Raw genomic sequence first — 19,953 nt, forward strand, 5'->3', positions numbered from 1 at the left:
AGAATTTGCAATACTTAACTTACCGTAGTTAACAGTGTTACAAGCAATTGATGTTTGAAGCATACCGTAGTACCAACCCTGCGTCAAAACGGACACTCATTGAAACAGCGAAGGACACAGAGTGTTCTTTTCCCTCTCCAGGTACTTGTGGAGTTGCGGAGATTCAAAACGTTCAGCCAGAACCCCATCAGCATGCAGAAGACTTTCTGCAAGTTCGGCTTCTATCAGAGGTCAGTGTGTAGCTTGACACACGATCAGCAACTGCTGCTTTGGTAACCATGTGAGAGGTGATAAGTTCATAACAATTTTGATTCAAGTACGAAACTTTTAGGAAATGAATAATGTTCATTGATGTAGTGTGCACTCTCCGACAGCTACATGTATATAATGATCGTGATGCATCCTTTTAGTTACGGTGGACCGTTTCGAGAAGGGAAGCAGTTTAATATTGACAGGATGACGCTGTTAGCCATGCAAAATTTGTACTGCAGACAGGATCCTCCTGTCAACAGTGGAAAAATTTGTACTTTTCACAGGAAGGTCCTATCAGCACTGCAAATTTTACACTATTGACAGGATCATCCTGTCAACAATGCAAGTTTTTTTCCACTGTTGACCGGTTCATCCAGTCAATAACCTCAGGCATCGAGAAGTGCTTGTACCATGATACTCGTCGGTATTTACCTGGTGTTTTCTTTCTTTTTCTCGCAGTTACGGACCGAAACGCGCTATTGTGAGACAGGGGCAGATCTCTCGTCTGTTTTACGTCATCATTTCCGGCTCAGGTAAGTAACAATCGGTAAAACTACGTCACTTCCGGCTCAGGTCAGAAACTGTTAGGAAAATACGTCATTGTGCAGACGGTAAGAATAAGTTATCATAGGACCAGTCTTTTTTGTTTTGAAACCCACAATAGGCTGAAGTGAAAGTTGTTTTCATAGACGGATTAATGGCTGGTTGTTTGTATTTAAGCTATTTTAGCTAAAAGAAGGATTGTACAAAGTCATCATTCAAGTACAACTTACCGTAGCAAAATTGCTGTTTTCCCTGTAAGTGGTGTCGCATTTGAAATAGTCATGCGCAGCAGCACAACTGGAACAAGTCAGAAAAAAAATATCAGCAAAATGATAAGACCACCAATTTTTTGTCGTTTTGATTTCGTCGATATAGAACAAAAGTAAGAGCAGGACGAGTACGCCTCATATGCTCGTTGTGTGACATTTTAGGTGTATAACATAGCAATATAAGTCTATTTGATAATATTTTTGAACAAAAAAGATCTGACGTTGTCATCACCTCTAACCCGTATCCTACGTAGAAGAGCCCTAACCCATGTTTGGTCCCTTAGCCATAGTGACGACCTGGGACGCTGAGTCACACATGCTGACCGTACAGGAACTCAGGAGGCCCGGGGACACGTTCGGGGTGGGCTCACGATCAGTCTTTCTTCTTTTGTGACTTTCTTGAACCTCGTCGAGCGTTTTGTTCTTCGCCTGTTGTTTTCGACTTGTTTGTCTGTGTGTGTGTCGGTCCGTCGTTGGCTGCCTGTCTGTCTGCTTATCCGTCCGTCTGTCTGTGCCTGATTGTGTGTCCGTCTGCCTGGCTACATACCTGTATGTCTTTCTGTCTGCCTGAATGTGAGCCTGTCTGTGTGTATGCCTATGTTTCTGTCGCTAACTTTCTTTCCCCCCTGCATGTCTGCATGTGTACATGCATGCATGCATGTATGTTCCATGTATGTATGTAAGTGTGTATGTATGCATGTATGTATGTATGGATGGATGGATGGATGGATGGATGGATGGATGGATGGATGGATGGATGGAAGGATGGATGGATGGATGGATGGATGGATGGATGGATGGATGGATGGATGGATGGATGGATGGATGGATGGATGGATGGATGGATGGATGAACCTCCTTGGATGGATGAATATGTAAAGTGTATCTACTAGCGGCTACATGTATTGTCGTCTGTATGACTGCCTGGTAAAGGGATGAACTCTGCCATCTCCGATCATCTGCATAGTTGTATTTAGCGAAGACCTTGTTAGGACTCAACCCTTGCGTTTTCTACACGAACTGCAGCTAACTTCAGTCTATGCATTAAACCATCCGTTCCAGGAGCTGACAAGCACCTCTTTCAGGGAGAAACGACAGACGTCAATCATTTCTCGGGGCGACATTGAGCTGCTGTCAATCAGCGCAGAGGTGGGTGGAACTTCTTACCTATTTATATACAAGCCCAGCCCTGACATTTCCGTCTGTTCTTTCACATTGGCCTGAAAAAGGGCCAACATATAAGATTTAGACTGTTGTAAAGACCATGCCATCTGATAGGTGGCGTAACTACACTTAGCATGTTTTAAATTCTAAATGGGACTAACCTATTGAAAAGTAATCTCTCATTGTTTGTTCAGCCTTAGCAACTAGCATGTCATTATAGAAAACACGTTGTGTTATGGAGGTGGCGCTTTCCGTTAGACTAGACTGACGAGACGCTATCTATTGTCTTGATCTGAAAACTGATTTCACTGTTGAGCCTTTTGGTCTGGTTTAAATCTAGTGTCCACAAATCTATTTACCTATCAATATAATGTTTTGGTCAATGCGAAGACTAGAAATCAAGTGACTGTCACAAACATCGAACAGCCGTTGTCAGACTCAACACGGCAAAATACAAGAGGCGAGTAGCGCAGTCTCCACTGTTATAATGGAAGACGCATCGTTTGAAGTCCACAGATCGGAATGTAACAAATAGATCCATGCGTTACATTTGGCATCATTTGATGCAAATTTATTGGTATTTTTCGTCAAGAGAAATCAGATGCAAATAAAATTAAACATACGTCATAACGGACAGTTGTACAGAAAGATACAGGGACCGATGTCAGGCACCTGCATGAATTCAAGCGCAGAGAGGGGATGATCATGAAATGATTTTCACGATTCTATATATGTAACTTTCTTGGTCAGCATATACCTCATCGCGAAACATTTGAGGTAAAGATAACGAACGCTACAAAAATATCGACCACTTAAAGAAAATAAACGGCCGCTACAGCTTGTTTGTGTTCATGCCACCTATCAACACACGCAAGGTATAGCAGTTACTTGGAAGCAACTTGATAAAATTTGGAAATGTCACAATGATATATCGATGCCAAATTCTATTCACTTGCCTGAGTAACTGCCACCTTGCGTATCTTATAACCTTCATCGGCGTGCCTATTGATAGTATAATCTAATGATATTTTTTGGTCAGCGCTGATTCTATCGTGATATATTTGATATAAAGACAATACCTGTAAAAAACAAACAAACACCTGTCACATAATGATGGCAAATTCTATCCAGTTGCTTGAGCAACTGTCACCTTGCGTATCTGGTTACCTGGATGTCTAACCTTCATCGGCGCGCCTATTGATATAATCTAATGATAATTTTGTTGGTCAGCGCCGATTGGATGTGAAGATAACAACTGTCACAAAAAATCGTCCAGTCAAACAAATAAGATAAAAAGCCTGTTGTCAGGCCCACCACGGAACTTTGTCGTCTGTAGGAATCTTAAGTGGGACAGGTGAGGAAACAGGTGTTTGTTCTCTACCTGTGTGACGACACACCGTGGGAGTTTAAAAGCTCGCTTTTTGTGTCCGGTCAGTACCGTGTTATAGGCTACATTCTTCCATGTCATGAGGCAGCCGTTTTGACACCTTGGTGAATCGTCTGGGATATCTTAAGTACTACCTGTGTTAACAAGTCGAAATGGGGCATAGCAATGAGGTTTTTATCTTGGGCACATCGAGGACAGCTGTTTGGAACTACATGTATTCTGTAGTAAGGGATTCTCGGTGTGATAGTTCAGTTTAGTTTATCCTCAAAGAGTTGACATCAGGATCTCCATAAGCCCCTGTCCAGCATGACAGAAATTCGTTATCCTGAAGTCCCATGTCCTCGATTGTCAAGGAAAGACGACTACACCCACGACCCTTGTCGGGTTTCCATAGCAGATCCAGTCCGGCCATTTCTTCGTGACGCATAACATGTGTCGCATACTACGGTTGAGATAACCATGATTGTAATCTGTGGCAAGTCACCTTATTATATACTTCCTTCGTTAGGCACTGGTGGCTAGCGGAAAATGTCTACATTTTGATCGACCAACGTGATTGAGAAGTATTCACTGTTAAAGAATTTTTCGGCTCTGGTCACCACAACCTATAGAAAAAAATGACAAACATCCTGGCATTACATTTGTTATCTGGTAAATATATACTATTAGGCAGATTCTCTCGTACTGTGATCGCTCTATCTGTTGAACGAGCCTCATTTTGTTACGTTCATAGCATATGTAAAGAATCTAGGAATGCTGTACTGCATGATAGAACAAAAGCACTTACTTGCTACCGTTGATCATTTTTTGGCTATAAATGATCATGAAATTTTAGAAATACAGAAAATGGTAAAAGATGCCTTAACCGTCACAGGCCAAATCTAAAACAATGTCAAGGGCCTCTTCCCTTTTTCTAAAATTCACTTTGTAAGACTTTACAGACTAAAATCACCTAGGAGGTGCCGGCAAAGGATTGCATTGTTTTCTATACAAGGCCGATACCTCTAGCAGAAAACAACTTATTATAAAACTCTACAGACGTTTGACTTATTATAAATAAATAAACTTTTAATTGACTAACTTATCACAGTGATGAGAATAGAATTATTATATACAAAGATGAAATCAATACAATGATTAAAAAACGATTTCCTTGAAACAACCGGAGTTGCATTTGCATACTATTATTATTATTAGTTAAAAGTTTAGGTCGAAATCATTGGGTGTTGAATTTAGAAAACTATTCCATTACCATCATGGCACCTTTAAATATCCATGGAGCCGGTTGCACCAACAGCGTTCTGCTCACTGCAAACCCCAAACAGGGGAAACCAAACGTAACAGCAACAAGGTTAAAAAAGGACGGACTCAGTTACAGAAATAAATCTTGAAGTTGTTTTAAAAACAACACGTCGAGCTATGAATGACCCATTCTTATATTTCATCGCAATATCACAACATCTTGGTGGCCTTTGTTGTTCATTAAGGCTTGCCTCACGAACATATACGCCAACATGCTATCAAATGTCACAATGGGCTACAACATATCAACTTAGATTTCTTTTAATATTGACTGAATGAATAAAGACCTTTGTTTTTGCTCAACCTTACTTATAAAGTGCAGACCACAACAAGAAAATACACAATATCTGGCGTGGTATACAGATTCGGCCGGTTTCGTCACTCGCTTCTTGGTAATGGTAGAAATGTACCATTGTGTAAAAAAAATGTACCATTGTATGACGATTGTGATATTGAATATGATACACAAGACATTGATACTTGCTTGGTCTGCATCGGTTAGGTCGCTTAGCAACAGCGTTGAAACGCTTCGCTCCGCCCCCTGACAATGAATGGACGGGTCCGAAGGTTCTGAATGGACGTCCGGTTTCCACTCGGGCTGCGGTGAATGCCGGTGGGGTACGGTATTACCTGCCGCGCCGGGCTGCATTACCGATGGAGTGTTTAACCGGTCACGGCCTGAGTCTGGGGTTATACACCACAGCGTAGTAGCTGTGTATGCGTGTATACGTATATGTGTGTTTTTTCTCTCGCCACGCTAGCTAGAAGTAGCGTTAAATCTGTACGGTTGAAACGTTGTGGTGATGGAGTCTTGGCGGCTGTCCCGTGTACAGGACTTGGTGGACAGGGCGACCAGGACTACCATGCCGCCTGAGAACACGCTGGTCAGCGCCGGCGACTTCATCAAGAGCCCCTTCCTCAGGTGAGAGCATCTTCCAGCGTCTAAACATAGTCTTATGTATGTTAAAGGAATTGAGGTTGCTAGCAGGATAGTTATATGGCACTTAATGACAAATGGTACCGTTTGCGTTGGGAAAAGGTAGTATGTTGTTAACGTCTTATTTTGTCAGAGTAGGATACAAGGGACGTACTTGAAACTTTTCTCACCTTCCAGCCTCTTAACAACGTCTTATTTCTATCTAAGGAATTAAGGTGTCTGGTAAGACAGTTATATGACACTTGGGGTGGCTTAATGACAATTATTGCACGAAACTGTTTGTGTTGGGAGAATGTAGTATGTTGTTAACGTCTTGTTTTGTCAGAACATAAAATGCGACGGACGTACTTGAAAGTTTTCTCTTTAAGAAACTTTTGTATGAAGCTAAACACTTCGCAGCTACACACCAAGAAATCTTTAAGATTTTCTATCCTCTTATGTCATTACACCGTCTTACTTCTTGGCGAAAGGGAGTATCGAGGAAAACAAAACACGGTGGAAAAATAAACAGTGTCAAGTGTCCTTGCCCAAATCTGTTGACAAGCGGGAACACAATGAAGGCAGGAATTCTACATGTTTGTGCCGGGGCTCGATGGTAAGACGGCCATTGTCTTCGCTGTGTTCTTACAAGAGTTAGGACACACACGGAACAGCCTTAAGTTTAAGAGCCCACCTTCCACACTCCTTGGGAACCTTCTGTAAATACGCTTTCTCAAAACAACGTCTTCATGCCTTTTTACCACAAGACGTTCTGTGAGTGTAACTGTACTAGAGTGGGAACCTGGGAATTGGATAAAAGTTTATGTGGTAAGCGAGGAAATGGTACAATGGCGGTGTGTGAAACAACCTGCCAGGAGAGAAGGAGGTATAGAAACGGTCTCCATGGTTACGACACGCGTTGGGACTCAAGATTTTGGACCAGTCAAAGCGGCACGTTCAGAAATTTACTTAAAGTAACGCAGTTATAACCAAGCTGTACCGTAGGACATTGATGTACCGAGCATTAGCAAATGTTAATCTTTATTACTAGGTTATATCACGTTCAATACACGGTGAAGTGGCACGAATATTGCACTATGTAAACGTGTTTAATCCCCTGCAAACACAAATGTTAATACTTGTCAGCAACCTTTATTTGATTCGACTACTCCAGACGGCACATTGACAGTTATTGTGTATCGACCAGCAATGTCAGCTCGAAAATGATATTAAGTGGGCAGCTATTACAAAATTTTACATGTTTTTTGTTTTATATACCATGAAGTATTTCGCCGTATCATCTGATTTTGTTTTCCTTTCCGTTACGATACGTTCTTGCCCAAAATGTAACTGTGTGACACATAAGGGAAGAAATAACAATGGTGGAAATAAACGAAGAAAGTAATTATTTAGTTCTTAGGTTGACAGACAACTTAGCAAACATCTTTAACTTAATAGCCGACCAACACCAGCACAGACACTTCCTCCTTATGAACGGGCTTCACAGACTCTAGACTCTATCCGAGAAACAGAGAGAAAGAAAGAGAAGGAGTGAGAGAGGGAGGAGAGAGAGAAAGGAAAAGAGTGAGAGGGGAGAGGGAAAGGAAGAGAGATGGAGAGAGAGAAGGAGAGAGAAGGGGAGAGAAAAAGGGAGAGAGAGAGAAAGGCAGAGAGAGAGAAAGAGAGACAGATGTTGATTGACAGATGTTAATATCTTTCCTATTTTTCCAGGGGTCTGGATTTCCTACAGGACTGGCCGGTGGCTGTTCTAGAGGAGAGCCCGGAGAGTTGCATGTTCCAGTACGCACTGTAAGTTGTGTTATCTTAAAAGATCTACTTGACCTTCCATATAAAAAATGCTTTACTAGGCTTTCAAAGAGGAAAAATTATTTCTTCTATTTCTGCCTTGTATTTTATGAAAATGCCGATAAAGTTAATAACGTGGTTAAAGGCACCGTGACACTGGGGTGTCTTTCAGAGCAAAACGTTTTGGTTTTCTGCTTTCCTTCATTTGGATGTTACAACGCTTTGATGTTATCCTATGGTAAATCCTTTAATAGAGTAGTTTAGAATACCTTGTAAAGCCATAATTTGTTTCCCCTTTCAACATACAAATCTACGCTATAAGCCGTTAAAGACCCACTCTACTTATCGAGTAGCCCCACCTGTTGGTGAGTAGTTCGGGCCCGCCTCATGGCGTAACTTACCAGGTTTGTACTGAAGAGTACAAGCTACATATCCAGACTGATTTAACAGAGCCACTCACACTATAGGAAGGTCTTCTACTCTTTTCGATAAGTGTGGTAACGTTAGGTAGATACGTTATGTGCTCGAGGTGTGTCTTTCCTCAAACAAGGGCCTCCATTTAACGTCCTATATTAGTGACGTTCCTACCCAAAGCTAAGTACTCATTTTCATCTGAGTGAAGTGAGGAAATTCCTAGCCTAATGGCACCACGTCGAAGCATATCAGAGAACTGGACCTCTGGGATTGGAGACAAACACCCTACTGTTACGCTACACAGCGTCACCGTTGTTGCGTTGTGTTGTGTTCTCTGACCTTGAAAATAATTGGTTTGAAGTGTTTTACGGGTGACGAACGAAAAAAAAGCGCCTGGTTTCTCGAGAACTACCGACTGTGTTAGTAAGAGTCGCAAGAGGATTTCAAGTGGTTGTATGGTGACTTTCCTTAAAAAAATACGCCACCAGTTTTGTTGTGGTTCTGAAGAAAGAACTGGTAAGGCCAAAGTAAACATGCATTTAACGTTACAACTAGGACAAGCCCTTGTTCCGTTGCCTTTAACTACATTGTGTAGAATGTCGTTTGGAGTTCACCTTTAACGTTACAATTTATGCCATCTTTACCACATTCAAAGATACTTAGACAGAAAGTACTACGTCTTCACAAATCTTCAAGAAACAAGCAAAAGAAATAAACAAACACATGACGAATCATTATTTCCCCAGGAGAGGCTCTGTCCTGACCAAGGACAGTCAGAAGTCGGACTGGATATACGTCATCACCACGGTAAGCAAATTTTCCTTCTCTCCAAGCAGATCTTGGAAAGAAACTAAAAAAATTCATCGTGGGTTTTATTATGGTTGAACACATGGTCGCTTCTGTCGAACACATAAGCCCCGCCCCTGTTCTATTTAGAATACTTCTGTTCCGAACAGCGTTTTCGATCGAGGTGTTCGAAATAGAACATGGGATTCTATTTGTTCGATTCGGCGTTCGATGGAAACGGTCTGGTCAGGTTTGTAGTGCGATCACAAACGTAAAGCAACCTTGCGACGTAACATTATATAACTATATCTATGGTCGTGCATGGTTGGCTCATCGTTGTCTAATGCCGACCCTTGTGACAAGGGACGAGCATCTTTATCACATTTATTTGGAACCCAGGGTTGGCAGTTGGCACAAAACCTGGCAGTACGAAAACGTTACAATGTTTCCTCCCCGCATCTGCTTAGAGAATGTACATTCCATCCTCTGTAGTTTAGCAATGACCTTGGCGACCTTGAAACGGCGGGAGTCATGGGTCTCCTATCGTCTGAAACGGGTCGTCATAGCAACGGCAGTAACTTACCTCCCACCGCACAAGGCTCACGCGTCTGTCGTTGTTTGTTGTATCGTCGTAAACAAAAGAATCTCTATTTCCCTCACAAACGTTAGCATTCACGCAGTATGAATTTATACTGTGCTTCTCGTATAAAGTCCGTCCTTGAACTTAAAGTTACCTGTCGAATCAGAAATCCGGCGTAAATTTAACTGACCTGTGACGTTACATATTGCATATCCCCAGCCTTTTAAGACCCTGTAGCATTTGCCCTAACGTTACGTTCAATCAGTCAACGGTGGTAATTTTTGTTAACGTTACATCTAAAAAGTTTAACTTAGTTAAAGGGACATAATGTAAAAATAAAGTCACTGTTTTCGGTCATTTCTCTACATCATGAGTTGAGTCTACCTCATTACACTGCACAGCAATATTTACAACGTATGGATACGACTTTGTTGAGCCGTGAGGATATCTTGAAATATGTGCACTTCCCTCCGCCGCTTGAGTCGTCCGCCATTTTATTCAACTCGCCGGCGAGCCAAAGTGCGCTTTAGAACGCGTTCGGTGGTTCGCTCGAATCATTACTGAAGTTTGTTGAAAGTCCCGCTACGCTCCGAAGATCTGCGACCGCAACGGTCGATTCGGAAATCTACGGTCGGCTTACTTCCGGCATGGGCGATAGGCCATCGAGTTTTTGTTGAAATCGCTGTTGCTATCTTTGTACGTATATACCCAACACACACTGTATACAGTAATACCGTACTGTACTCAGTCCATTGAATCAAATAATAAACAAGATGCTGAGCTTGAAAGACGCACTGTGTACGCCGAGCTCCGTTTGCTGCGTCGTTCTAGATCACGGGGATAGTTCACGCAAAGGCCGACGGGAGTAGAACAGTTTCGCAGTTTGCTCGAACGCGTTCGCGAAGGCCTGCTCGAACCGATGAACTGCCAAGAGGGCTAACTTCACTAACTACATATAAATGACTGGGTAGGAAATGCTACCCGGCAAGAGCGTTACCAATAGGGGTGACCAGCAGGAAAAGTGAGTTAGAACCACGGTTCTATGGTGGATCTGGGACTTCTCAGCTTTTACGTGAGAATAGTTTTCAACGTGGCTGGTTTGACCAAAGGCGATAGGCCATCGAGTATTTGTTGAAATCAGTATCATATGCACTTTGTCGTACTAAAATCTGACTCTATGAACTCAAACAGTGTGTACTCGTTCCACAGAGATTCCTGAGAATCATACACTGACTACCACACACTCAGTGTATTCGGTCCACTCAAATAGTCCCCAGAATCATACATTGACACACTCTCTCTGAAAAATTCCGAGAATCATTGACATCACTGTGTACTCAGTCCACTAAAAGATTCCCGAGAATCATACACTACACTATTACACTATAAAACACACGGTGTACTTGGTTCACCGAAACTTTGGCGGGAAATCTGAGTCTCTCGTCTGATTGGCTAGCAATGATGTAATAGTCTTGTGCAGCAGCGACCCTAGCGGCCAAATATGGTACTGCTGGTAACGCTGTTCCCCGGAAATCGGACTTTACAAAATGTTGCATATCTTCTTTATTATTAGGTGTTGAGTCCCAAGTAATCTTACATGGCTAGTACGTAACACCTAGATAATAAGTAGTATCAACGAGTTTTATTTCATTGAGGCATTTCGCCGAAAACAAGGGTTTTAAAACTGCATTTCCTACCTATTCATTATTGTTCCTAACACCAAAGCGTTCGGAAGTCGGTGTTCGGCAAACTTCGGGTGATTTCGGCAACCGTTCGTATATGTGATTCTTTGGAATCGACAGTTTGTGTAACCGCTAAGTGTACGATTCTCGGGAATCTTTCCGTGGACCAAGTACAGAGTGTGTGTAAGTGTACGATTCTCGGGAATCTTTCCGTGGACCGAGTACCCAGTGTGTGTAAGTGTACGATTCTCGGGAATCTTTCCGTGGACCGAGTACCCAGTGTGTGTAAGTGTACGATTCTCGGGAATCTTTCCGTGGAGTCAGATTTTTATTACAGCAAACTAATACTGATTTCAACAAAAACTCGATGGCCTACCGCCTATGCTTCCGGTAGGCTACCCGGAAGTAAGTGAATTTGGTCGCGGCTTACTTTGACGTCGTTAATTAGCACTAGAAATGTGATAAAATGACGCCGATAAGTTAGAAATAAGTTGCAAATGTCAATCTGAATGGAGATTTTCAAGTTCAAAACATTTGAAATTTTGGCGCCATATTTCTACATTATGTCCCTTTAACCTAAATAAACATCGGTCAAGAAAATAAACAAATGAATAACGTTATTGAGATAAACATTGGGCAAGACGCAAAATATATAAATCTTTTGCTTATCGATTGGAACATGAGCTTTCGCAGATTTTCATCAGTCGTGGATGTGTTATGCCTAGGTTACACATAGCCGAATTTAGCTAAGTTGCTCCCGAACACCAGCCGAACACTAGCCGACCATACCGAAAACCAGCCGACCACCAACCGACCCATTCCAGACCCGCCGTTCAGAGCCGAATGTTTTGAACATTGAATGTTTTGAGGCAGCCGAACACCAGTCGAACGCCAGCCGACTCAGCCGAACGCCAGCCGACTAGCTCCCGAATCACTCCTAAACCATAGTCGGGAGAGAGTCGGGAGCCAAATTCGGCTATGTGTAACCTAGGCATAAAGTTCGGCTGTGTTGTAACTGAAAATGTTGCCTTGTCTTTCGGTTCTGTCATATCCATTTCTAAAATCCTGTGAGGAAAGAATCTTTCATCTTTCATAGAATCATTGGGCGTCTGATATTTGATCTGTCTATTTGTCTATCCTTGTTAAGTCAGCTGCAATTTGTTACAAAGCCTTTAGTCCTAGAGGATTTGTCCGTTCATCCCTGTCTTGTCAACTGGATTATGTGGATTAGCTTTGCTAATGGATGGGTAAATCCTGGCATTTCCAAGGAGACGGAAATCAAGATAGTTTGTCTTAGTTGCCTTCGGCAAGGTTATTTCGGTGCGTGTGTCTGTTTGTTTGTTTGTAAACTGCATAACTCGTATATGGAGTTTCGTGATATTTTGTGATAGGGGTTGGTTGGCAAAAGGAAGAAGCGGTTAGATTTTGGGGCCCCCCTAGCGACTTTCTAAAGAACTACTGTAAATGCATTTAAGTTCGCGGGGATTTAATTTCGCGGTAGCGGGAAAAAGGACTTTTCGCGGTGGATTTAAGTTCGCGGTAACACCATAGACTGCAATCTAATACCATAATAGAAAAACATTAATCCACCGCGAACATTTCTGCATTTACAGTATAACGTAACTTCCGGTTTTCATATTTCATGTTCTGGATATGCGGCGGTCGTGGTTTTTGAGTGATAGATATCTCTTCGGGCAGTGGTGTAGGTTTGAGTTCCGTAGCATCTTTGACACTCGTACTGCAGTGTCTCTTTTGCTAGAAACTTTGAAAGAGGATAACTCAAGCAGTTAACGATGTATTTGCATCGTTTTGGGCATGTAGGTACCTTAGGTGATGATTGACACAATACATGTTTTCATTATCTTACGCCGAAACCTTTTCTCTTCCTTAATAGGGTAGCTGCACGGTTCTTAAGGAACTGAAAGTAGTCCAAGTCACCGGGAAGAAGAGAGGCAAACGGAAGAGAAGTGTTCTAGATGATTCTGAAGGTACGAAATTACTGGTCAAAATTTAAGATTGTAGTTATTCTTCCAAACTCAATTTTCTTCGCTAGTATCGTACTATTGATCAGCAAATCTAATATAACATCACCAGTTTCAATACTGCATATACTACATACTACATGTTTTATAACCTTGCAAATGTTTAAAAGAAGTTCTTCAACACTAGTATTTGTATCGTTCCAGTGATAGACAAGTTTCGGCAGGCGCATCTCAGCAAATCGCTCCCCGCCCTCTCACATCGCTACAGCGCCAGGAAAACGGTAGAGAGAACGAAAACAAACAAACAAACAACCGAACAAACAACAACAACACCGCAGAACCTTGAGAAACTCACCGACTGGAGTGCGAAATCCCTAACCGTGGACGACAGCGATTCCAAACGGACTCAGTCAAAACTATCGGATATCTCTGAAGAGAAAGACAGTGTTATCGACAATACAGAGAAGAAAGATGGTCAAACGAACACAGAGGACCCAGTCCCTGCCATAGAAGTAACAAGCGCAAGTCCGGAGCGGATTCCGTATGATAGACCACTGAAAAAGCAACTGTCCGTCAGGCTGCCATCTTTAATAGACAATGCTGAAATCAACAAAGACATCAACAGAGACTCCGCAAAAGGGACGGATGAACCCTCAAAGATACCCAAATTGCCAGTCATCGGGTTGAGCAGGGTGAGTTTCCATTGTTTTAATCTACATGATTGAAAGTAGGACTCTTTTTGGTGATGACATCCTCCTACGCAGAGACATCCAACAGAGAAACCGCCTGTCTGGATGTACCCTGCTCTTTCAACCGTCACTCTTAGTTCCCGTGGACGTCTCCCCAAACCAGCTGTCAGCCAATCAGAGATCTAGAATAGGCCCGGTTTAGTTTTCAAAAGGGTTCTCCTATATATAAGGGTAAGCTCATTAATATTTATAAGCAGGGCGGTCAGGAACTGATGGTGACGGTTTAAAGAGCAGGGTACATCCAGACAGTCGGTTTCGCTGCTGGATGTCCCTGCGTAGGAGGATGGGTAATGTATGATGGAGAACATGATAGTTTACTATGTTAGGCCATGTTGATTTGATAATATGGATGGCATCCGCGCGCGCATCAATTTTCGTCCGTTTCCAAAAAAAAAAGTTTTCAACCATGCTTGGAATCGTAGAAAGCAGCTGCAAAAGGAGCAAATACATGCCGTCGATTGAAAAAAAAATTATATCGGGAAACATACACTAATGTCAACGTTTATTCATATGTCAAAGGAGAAGAAGACTGAAAACAAAAATGAAGAATTTATTGTTCGGTATTCAAAAATGCAATACTCTGTGTTTGTCATTTGTTCAGCTTTCCATAACACTTGTTTTTCATAATTGTCATGGTAACTAACCGTTCAAAACATTCGACACAGCATCTTTTTTTTCCGAAACAGGGGGCGTACTTCGTCCAAACGCCCCAGCCTCGACTCGAGGTTGAGAAGCAGGTGACGTCACGACGTGACGTCAAGAGGGAGGAGAAGCCGACCAGGGTCAGAACGAAAACTATCGTGCAATCTAAACTTCAGCAAACACCGAAAGCCATGGACGTTATTTCACAAGGTAAAGTCTCGATGAGACTGTCAGATCAATCAATCAATCAATCAATCAATCAATCAATCAATGGATCATTCAATTCATCAATAGATCAAGCCAATTACTAAAAAGAATTTATGTTCAACAATTGCAACACAACACAGCACAGAAAAGCATTCTTTGAAAGCCCATGCCACTGATAGAAAAATACAAGTAAAGAAAGAAAGAAAGGAAGACAGAAAGAAAAAGAAAGAGAAAGAAAGAAACACTGAATGTTCACTTTTGCATTAGTCAAAATTTGAATTGAGGACTTTTAGAAATGCAAAACCTATGTAAATGAAAACATTGCTAGCTTGGCTGTCATGCATATATGTGGCAAAGGTAAGTAATGTTGCTAGTGCATAGAAGTCGTCTGTGGGCGTAATGGCTAATGCAAGCATTTTTGTGTAGTGTTGGAGATTAAAAGGTTAACCAATATTTCGTTTGCAGTTGCAGCTCACAACAGGCCACGGAAAATGCTCAGAAAACTGCCGCAGAGCCTCGTGGGTAAGAAACGGGTGACGTCACGACAAAGCAAGTCACAGGTAATCTTCAAATAGCTTCTTCAGATACTTTTGAGGCGAAGAAAAAGAGGAGGAAGGCCCGTCAAAATAGGACTTCAAACCAGCAGACTTGCCATGCTCGATCATGCGTGGCTGCCCATCAGTTCATCTGTAGAATTTTTTTCCACATTTCTACATTTCTAAGAGAAAAGCAAATGTCCCAACGTTTGATAACTTTTTATTCAACAAAGAAGTAGTAAATAGTTCATTTTCTCTAAAACGACAGCAAAGTTTCGGCCCAAGATACAAATTATCAAGCTTGTTTACATATTTAGAACACTGAACAGTACAAAGCGTACAATGTTTAAAATGCGTTAACAAGATTAAAGATTTCCGTTTTTTATATATTTAAAAATCTTAATGTCAAAAGTGTATATAATCTAAAGTACGCATTACACCTGCTGATATATATATCAAGACTTCAACAAAAAGTATATACTAATGATAACAAGAGGCAACGAAGAAGTAGATGAAACTAGTTTACTGCTTTTTTTATTAAGATTTTGTTTTGCTATCACTTCTCCAGCTCCCTTCGCTGACGAAAACCAGACCAGGGCCTGTCGAGAACAAATCCGTGTTCGTGACTGTCAAGACGCTGGGGAAGGGAGCGGTCTTTGTGAGTTGACTATTGAGTGATACTTTCTTCTGTTTGAAAACAAAAATCTTATAAAGATAAGCAGTTCTTGGAAAAGTTTGGAAATGTTTTTTGACGCTGTTGATTTGATTATATAAATGACATCTCTGGGAACCCAAATCTGATGGGCGCGTCTGAATGAAAGTTTCAGTTTGGCAAAAAAGTTCATTATGAAATCTATATAGTCAGGATATTTGACTGCATGACTTGACACACAGTGTTAAACATACAAACCTGACGACCGATTCTTCTTCTTTGGCTTTAAAATTGATATCAACTGGCATTCTGCTTCCATGTCACTTAATTTAACAGTTATGGCCGAAAACATATTTTTCGAAACGGACGAAAACGAACGCGCGCGGATGTCATCCATATAATTTAATCAACATGGCAAAAGGCTAGATAAAAGTTTTTTTTTTTTTACCTCGCAATTACCTTTAACGACTATTATCCCTGTGTGCCTCAGGGTCTGTCCGACTTCCTGTTCGACGAGCAGCCAAGTCTGATCCTGGTGAGCAACGGTGCGGAGTGCGTCATGATCTCAAAAAAACTGTACAGACGTCACGCCAACGACGAGCTGCTCAGGAAGCTCAGAACACAGGTGTGCTTGTTTGTTTGTTTGTTCGATTGTTTACACACATTTCATGGTGTGGAGTGCGTCAGGATCTGAAAAAAAAAACGCTTCAAAATTTCAGTAGAACTTGCAGCAGAACCAGTGCGACTATGTGGACTGGGATGCCTTACAGAACAACGGATATAGGTTATCCCACGGATAAAGGCAACCTTGCGTTAAATCGTCCTTGTTCGTTCGTCCTCAGATCTACCCATTCACTAGTGAACAGGAGCTTCAGCAGAACTTGCGGGACTATGTGGACTGGGAAGCGAACAAAACAACGGATAAAGGTGACCCACAGTTAGGCATAGTAAATAAATCGTCCTTGTTCGTTTGTCCCCCAGATGTACCCGTTCCCGGGCGAGCAAGAGTTGCCACAGCACCTGCGTGACTATGTGGACTGGAAGGCGCACAGAACAACGGATATAGGTTACCCCACGGATAAAGGCAACCCTGCGTTAACTTGTTCTTGCTCGATTTTTTATCCAGATCTACCCGTTCCCTAGCGAACAGGAGTTGCAGCAGAACTTGCGTGACTATGTGGACTGGGAGGCGTACAGAACAACGGATATAGGCAACCCTGCTTTAACTCGTTCTTGTTCGTTTGTCCCCAGATCTACCCGTTTCCTAGTGAGCAGGAGCTTCAGCAGAACTTGCGGGACTATGTGGACTGGGAGGCGTACAGAACCAACACCTACAGCAGCCTGGTCAGGAACTCGCAACGGAGGAGGGAGAAGAAACAGCAGTACACCGTGCAATACATGGGACAGGAGTGTTTTAGATAGAAAACGTGTTGACAAAAGACAACATTGATAACTTAACGTTTAAGACGCAATGGGGGGTTAGACTCCCTAATAAATTTTGGTACATCTTCATGTCAAGCACTTCTATAAAGCAATGGCGAGAAAGAGACCCTAGTTTCAAGATTCTTTTAATCAACATTCAACGTGCAACATTCTAAAGTACATTCACAGATCAAAATTCATTCAAAGAGTTCGTCAACTAGTCTTTTAGATCCCCAGTGTCGCTTCAAAGGCGTTAAACAACGGACCCCAAGGGACTCTAGTAATGCAGGCATGTACAAGAGTTCTGGTTTAAACCTTTCGAGTAATCTTCTCTTAAGACAGGACCGTCCATGCCGTCAAGGAAAGGATCACCGTCCAACTAAGTCAGGACGTTAAGCGAGTAGTTAATCGCTCTGTAAGAGCCATACCTGGGGGCAAACTCACAACAATCAACACAGTAGGAATTCGAACATGCCATGATGAGATTGCCTTCTAAAGACGATTCAATTTTCTTGTTTCATCTTCGATTATAAATGGATAACTACATTTCAAGATCCTGTCTGAGACGGGCCATACATAAATATATATAGTATTAAATGCGTAATTTTTCAAAAGTCACTTAATGTTCGTGAGGTCTATTCAATTTTTGTAAAACTACCAATGGTTTTTGACACAGTCTCATGGTCGATGAAGACAGCAAGGACTACTTCATGCATTCAGTGATTGAAACTGATTTCTTTCAATGCTCAATAAAATCTATATTTGCATCATGAAAATGTTGATCTTTAGTGTTGTGTTTATTTACATTGGAATGTTTTATGAAACGATCAAAACCACGTGCACTTTCATAATTCGACCCTGGTGCAAAAACGGGTACCTGACTTCAGTTGGGGAGGTAAACGGCGGTGGAAGGAGAGGACGGTCCTCGCCTTCCTCTATCGTACCCTAGACAGTGGATAACAACCCACTGCCCATACGGCCTCCACCTTACCTTTATGCCCATCAAGAGGAACGAACAACATTTGGTATTGTCTAACTCACATTTTACATTTACACACACAGATTTTGCCTATATGTAATAGTACTGAACTAGAAAGGCAACATATTTGCAGATGCAGATGCACAAATTATATATATAATTTAAATGCAGAATGTTTTCCTCTTGCCTTGTGTCAATTAAAGCTTCTTTCATACATTACTACACCACTAGGCTCGCCCAAACGAATGTGTGCAGTGAAAAAAAAATTGGGCTATGAATGGGGGCATTTGAGTAGCCTGACCTGATGGCTAGCGCAGGTAGACAGCCCGTGATAGCCAGCAAAGGTGCACAGTCCAGCCTTTTTTTTAAACCCTTTCTGCTATGAGGAAGAAGAACACTCCAGCAAAAAAGGAGAAAACATAATAAAGATAAATGAAGGTACGAATAACATTTAGCAAAATGTTATTATAATTTTTCCATTCGAGATTCCATACAAGTCTTACAGAAATTGTCAGAAATTGAAATGCCATATTACAACATCAAGGAAGCCGTATTGAACTTAGCGCAAGCTCCAACCATTGACATCAAAATAGAAGCTTTACACACAGCAAAAATAAAGTTGTTATATCACATCGTTACAATAAGAAACACCCTCCTTTCTCTGCCCATTGCACTCACAATACATAACACATTTTAGTTTATAACGTTTTAGGCCACTAAATTTCATTTAGTAGACAATCTGAAGTAACAAACTTAGCGTGAGATCATGATATAAAATGCGGAAACAGAGGGAATAAACAATTCAGGCTGTCAGTGAATAAATTCACACCACTTCAGTGGAGTCACATACAAATTAGCAGAAAGGTGGGGTGTTTGGCTGAAAGACCAGAGGTCCTGGGTTCGTTCATGTCCCCAAATATGCTCTGACGTTGCGCCGTTAGGAAAGGCATTTCATATGAATTTCCTCATTTCACTCATGACAATGAGCTTTGATTATGCCTGGATGTCCTTTGTATAGGACGTTAAATTGGAGGTCCAATGTGTTTGAAGACACTAAAGAAGAGTGATGGATGTCACTCAAAATGTCTGTAACTTCTGAATCTTTTGTAACAGTTAAAGAGATTGAAATGTCTTTAAACACAAACTATATTTTACACGTCATTTTAAATATCAGGACTTAACAGAGAAGCTAAAACAGAGACAATGTAGCATTCCTACGACTTTGTCGCCGTTTTTTGTACCCAAGTGATTGTAGGTAGACTCTACCAGGCTTCGTGGATCGGTGGTCTAATTGTAGAAATTGGACAAATAGAATCTATAGTACGCTAGGGGAGTTAGCCGGCCAGAAGAGTACGTTTCCTCACCACGTGAGGTGAGGATAACGATTCTACCGATCCACTGAGCCTGGTAGAGGCTAATTGTAGGTGGTCACAGTCCCTCTTTCATGCCATTCTCTTCCCACCTTGTCTCTTCCATTATAATGCTGTAAAATAGCCTTAAAAGATTCGCAACAAACTTCTTAGGGCAGCCAAAGAAACATCAGAAGCTCCACACAATATATGGCAAGACAGAATCTACATCAAACCACCATTAATACATGTTTAGATGTGTCACTAAGCTAATTGCTACATCAAACACGTCGATGTAGGTTAGACATCCAGGTAATAAGATACGCCAAAAATA

At 41.7% G+C, this 19,953-nt stretch overlaps 1 protein-coding gene across 1 annotated transcript; it reads left to right on the plus strand.

Annotated features, from left to right (window-relative positions):
* The first annotated feature begins 148 nt into the window (after window positions 1-148).
* On the plus strand, window positions 149-19,231 carry LOC118428922. The gene is made up of 14 exons (XM_035839214.1): window positions 149-230; window positions 712-785; window positions 1,349-1,425; window positions 2,127-2,213; window positions 5,751-5,839; window positions 7,565-7,642; window positions 8,800-8,860; window positions 12,996-13,089; window positions 13,288-13,775; window positions 14,519-14,684; window positions 15,147-15,241; window positions 15,786-15,875; window positions 16,360-16,494; window positions 17,121-19,231. Exons 1-14 carry the CDS (start codon window positions 193-195, stop codon window positions 17,289-17,291), a joined length of 1,743 nt encoding a protein of 580 aa, XP_035695107.1. The 5' UTR covers window positions 149-192; the 3' UTR covers window positions 17,292-19,231.
* The last annotated feature ends 722 nt before the right edge of the window (window positions 19,232-19,953 follow it).

The sequence above is a fragment of the Branchiostoma floridae genome, chromosome 13 (assembly GCF_000003815.2).
Source record: "Branchiostoma floridae strain S238N-H82 chromosome 13, Bfl_VNyyK, whole genome shotgun sequence".
NCBI classification, from domain to species: Eukaryota; Metazoa; Chordata; class Leptocardii; order Amphioxiformes; family Branchiostomatidae; genus Branchiostoma; species Branchiostoma floridae.